Raw genomic sequence first — 3,872 nt, 5'->3', positions numbered from 1 at the left:
GCAGGGCAATTGCCAAAGGCGACACAATTCATAACATTATCCCGAAAGATTCCAAGGACATTGATTGGATGCAGTGCACAAGTTAAAGCCAAGACATGCCATGCAAGAAAGAGGGTGGCATCTCAACTTGGCTAGGTTGACTCAGAGAATGTTCTAGTTAATAGTTTGGAGGAGGAAGGCTCTTACAACTTTTACCCCACAAAGCTTTAGCTCTAGTGCATTTGAAGGTATAGGATCTGAGGATGAGTACTATTCTTTGTGGAATCAATGGCGTATATATTTGTGAAGCAATGTAATTTCTAGCATATTAGAATTTTGAAATATGTTATGCCATGGTTCTTTTATTTGCATTGGATGCATAGGTCCATATTGTAATGGTTTTGAGACATTATTGTATGAACAAGGTGGCCCAATTTGGGATTCCTATAACATTCAACCTTTATGGTAAAAAAATATACAATGAAACAACTTTATGAGGGTTGCTTGCAAAAGAAACGCTAATGGATTCCAAATAAAGAAGGTTTTGACAAGGTGGAACTGAGTAGCATTATTCACAACCTCAACCTCAACGTCGGCTTATGGTTATCAACAAGCTGCCATGCAAACTCGCGATCTTGACAATAGTCAAGATGCCTGTCGATCCATTGCTTGTGCTCTACCGTAAAATTGTTCAGGCAAGCAGGCTTGCGAGGATAGTGGGTGCATGGATCTACCGAATGCCCCATCCCCTTACAAATCTCTCCAGGCGGCTTCCTGTTTAGCGCTGCGAAATCGAAAATCAAAGGCACTACGTTTCCCCACGACTGAGCTGCGTACCCGAATGTGGAGGATGCGGTCGTCGCTAGACGATCACTAAAACTTAGCAGCAGCATCTCCGCATATGCCAACTGAGATTGCAGAAGACTGTTGTCCTCCTTCTGCAACTGCGATACTGTATGCACCCTCACCACTTTCCCGTCTACAGTCCCCAGATGCTGGCTGTATAGGTCCTTTATCTTCCGGTAATATTCGCCCTGTAAAGACGCTACTAGAACAGCCACATCCACCTGCGTTTCACCCGATTTTAACTTCCCGATATCCCGTGTCGCTAACTCGGTGGCGTTGCCATCAGAGGCAACCTTGGACAGGAAATTATTTTCGACAAGACAGTCTATAAGCTTGTCACTTACGGTTTTTTCGGAAATGGTCGGATCCAAGCCTCGTCCAAGGAACCGAATCTGGACTCCTACGCGTGATTTGGTGCTCGACATGTAGCTCCGGTACTCTTGAAGTGCAAGTGCCCATACTTCGTTGGAAGGGAGTATTACAAGGCGGCTGATCGACGCAAACACCTGGTCCATAGCCGGGAAAACTGACCTCATCCGCTGCCAATACGATGGAAGAATGAATAGGTTAGGGACGAAGTACTGATTGCTGTTCCAAGCAATCCATGTCACGTTGAGGAGTGAGCTTTGGATATCTTCACAAAAGAACTGATAATCTTCTGGACTCTGAAAGTGCCTGAGGTTTACATTTACAATGCTTGAGTTGAACTGATTTTTGACAAGAGGACCCAGCGAGGGACTTCTTTCCACAAGTTTGTATGGGAAATCGTCTGGGAGAACCCAACTGGAAGCGGGGAAAGGTTCACAAAGCAGAAAGTTCATCTTTCTTCGGGTGTCGATCAAGAACACTCGATCTGTTGCCAACGCATAAGTCCAAGCTGTCGCCAAAGAAAGGAATCGGTTGCCTGTCCCATCGCGCCCCTCGATGTATAACAGGTACTTGCATCCGTCTTCAAGGCCTGATGTGTTGGAGAAAACTTCCGTCCAATTTTTACCCAACGAGCACCTCTTATGCAGCTCCCCGTACCTCTCCCATTCTCGTAAAAGCGTGGCAGGAATCGGGGAAAAAGTTGAGGGCCGTCTCAGAATTGATAGCTGAGTTCTGCTAAGGCATTGGGCATCATCTTGCTGCGGTGGAGGAACGGCGGATGACAGGGCGACCCGATTCCATCCTTTATATACCCCCTTCCAGTTGACAAGAACCTTGTCTGCGGTTGAAACAAGAATCACAATAAGCATAATCAGGGAATTGAGGCCATATAGCATGGCATAACGGGTGCAATTGGACCGATCCACTGTCCTGCAGGCTCTGCTGGCTATGGGCTTAGCCATAATTGAACACAATTCTACTGCGCAGTTCGTCTTGCCATTCACGGCTTCTCTCTCTCTCTCTCTCTCTCTCTCTCACTCATGGACTGAGGGCGTTCTCCGAGTCTCGTTAACGGGGTGGCGTGGCAGCTGCCTACCCACGTTCACCTCGTTAAGTACGTCCTCTGCGAAGAGAGACTAAAGCCTGCATATATTGTAGAGCAGCTCTGCAGGAAAGAGAAGGCCTGGAGGACAGCTTTATGCAAGGAAGGAGAAGACACAAGGAACGACGGTCCAGAAAAGCTGACTACAAAACTAAAGTTCTGAACGTGGTGGTATCGTGCTGCACTGCAAACTTTAATAGTGTGAATAGTTTCTTATACGATAACCTAGGAATGTATTCCTAAAGACATGCATAAAGTGTATGAATATCATGAGAAGCTAATAATTCATTCTTCAAAAAGAGTTAGGGTGGGTTGAGACCCGGAGCGATGAAGGACCTAACAAGACTGTCGCAGTTGCATGATGTTCACACAACACGAACCTTTGCACCATAATATATTGCAAGGATTGCCACTTTGAGATACAGGATGGAGGAGCATATCCATTATGTACTTCCACTATAGCATCCATATCCCATGAGGTTTATAAGGATGATCATCTTAAGTATCTGAGATTGGTGTTCGAAAGATGACGTCTCTATAGAATCTCCCTCAATCCCCTGAAGTGCCAATTTTGGGTGAAACATGGGGTAATACTCGAACATGTAGTGTCCAAAAATGGGATCCCCACAGATTTTAACAAATCAAAACTAACTTTGTAGTTACCCCCACCCACCAATGCAAAGGGTGTACAGTAGCTCATCAAGCATATGGGCTACTAGCACAAATTTATTTATAATTATGCAAAGATTTCTCGCCTTCCGTACAAATTGTTGATTATTTTCCATTAAATAGAAGAATGTCAATTGTCCTATGAGACCCTAAAGTTGGTCTTGGCATCAGCCCCTATTTTGTGAGCGCCCAATTGGGACTCAGAGTTTCATGTCCACATCGATGCCTTAAAATTTATAATAGGGTGCGCAATGGCACAGCCAAGTGAGTTTATTATGGATTATCCCATATACTTCGCTAGTCGCCAGTTGAACGATGCCGAAATGAATTACACCACACTAAATGTGAAGGCTTGGCCATGGTATATGCAGTCAAAAAGTTTAGACATTACTTGTTAGCAAACAAGTTTGTCTTCTTCGTTGATCACTCAGCCCTCCTCTACTTAGTCAATAAACCATGCATGATAGGTTGCATTATCTGATGGATGCTTATCCTTTTGGAATATGATTTCATGATAGAAATCAAAAAGGGATGTACGCACTTCATGGCAAATCAGATCTCTCGGACCCCTAATGGTGAGCTTGCTACTACTAGAGTGGAAGACAATCTCCCAAATGCCCCACTATTCTTAGTAGATCTAGTTTTTGAATGGGTAAGGGAAATCAAACACTTCTTAACAAATGGGTTTCCCAAAGAAAAAGCACAAATAAGGATAGGGCTAGAAAGCTCATCAAAGATGCAGCCCCATACCAATTGATAGCTGGATGGTATTATGCGCGCCGATTCATTTGAGAAGATGAATTCGTGAAACTCCTATGGTGGCCAACACTCTTTGCTGATGCAGTTGAGCTTGTCAAGCATTGTGATCCTTGCCAATGTGTCTCCATACCTCATAACCAGGACTACA

The 3,872-nt window shown here is 44.4% G+C and overlaps 1 protein-coding gene across 1 annotated transcript; it reads right to left on the bottom strand.

Annotated features, from left to right (window-relative positions):
- Window positions 1-551: 551 nt before the first annotated feature.
- Window positions 552-2,156, bottom strand: LOC147886535 (putative fucosyltransferase 7). Its single transcript, XM_087395272.1, has one exon. It carries the CDS (start codon window positions 2,154-2,156, stop codon window positions 552-554), a length of 1,605 nt encoding a protein of 534 aa, XP_087251398.1.
- Between the last annotated feature and the right edge of the window lie 1,716 nt (window positions 2,157-3,872).

The sequence above is a fragment of the Dipteris shenzhenensis genome, chromosome 24 (genome assembly GCF_047967505.1).
Source record: "Dipteris shenzhenensis isolate YYH24624 ecotype China chromosome 24, Dip_SZ_1.0, whole genome shotgun sequence".
Lineage (NCBI taxonomy): Eukaryota > Viridiplantae > Streptophyta > Polypodiopsida > Gleicheniales > Dipteridaceae > Dipteris > Dipteris shenzhenensis.
The sequence above is the reverse complement of the archived record's forward strand: the minus strand, read 5'-3'. Positions and strand labels throughout refer to the sequence as shown.

Bases quoted from the DNA above. Each gene is read 5' to 3' on its own strand.
- LOC147886535 (XM_087395272.1), bottom strand. From the start codon at position 2,156: ATGGCTAAGCCCATAGCCAGCAGAGCCTGCAGGACAGTGGATCGGTCC.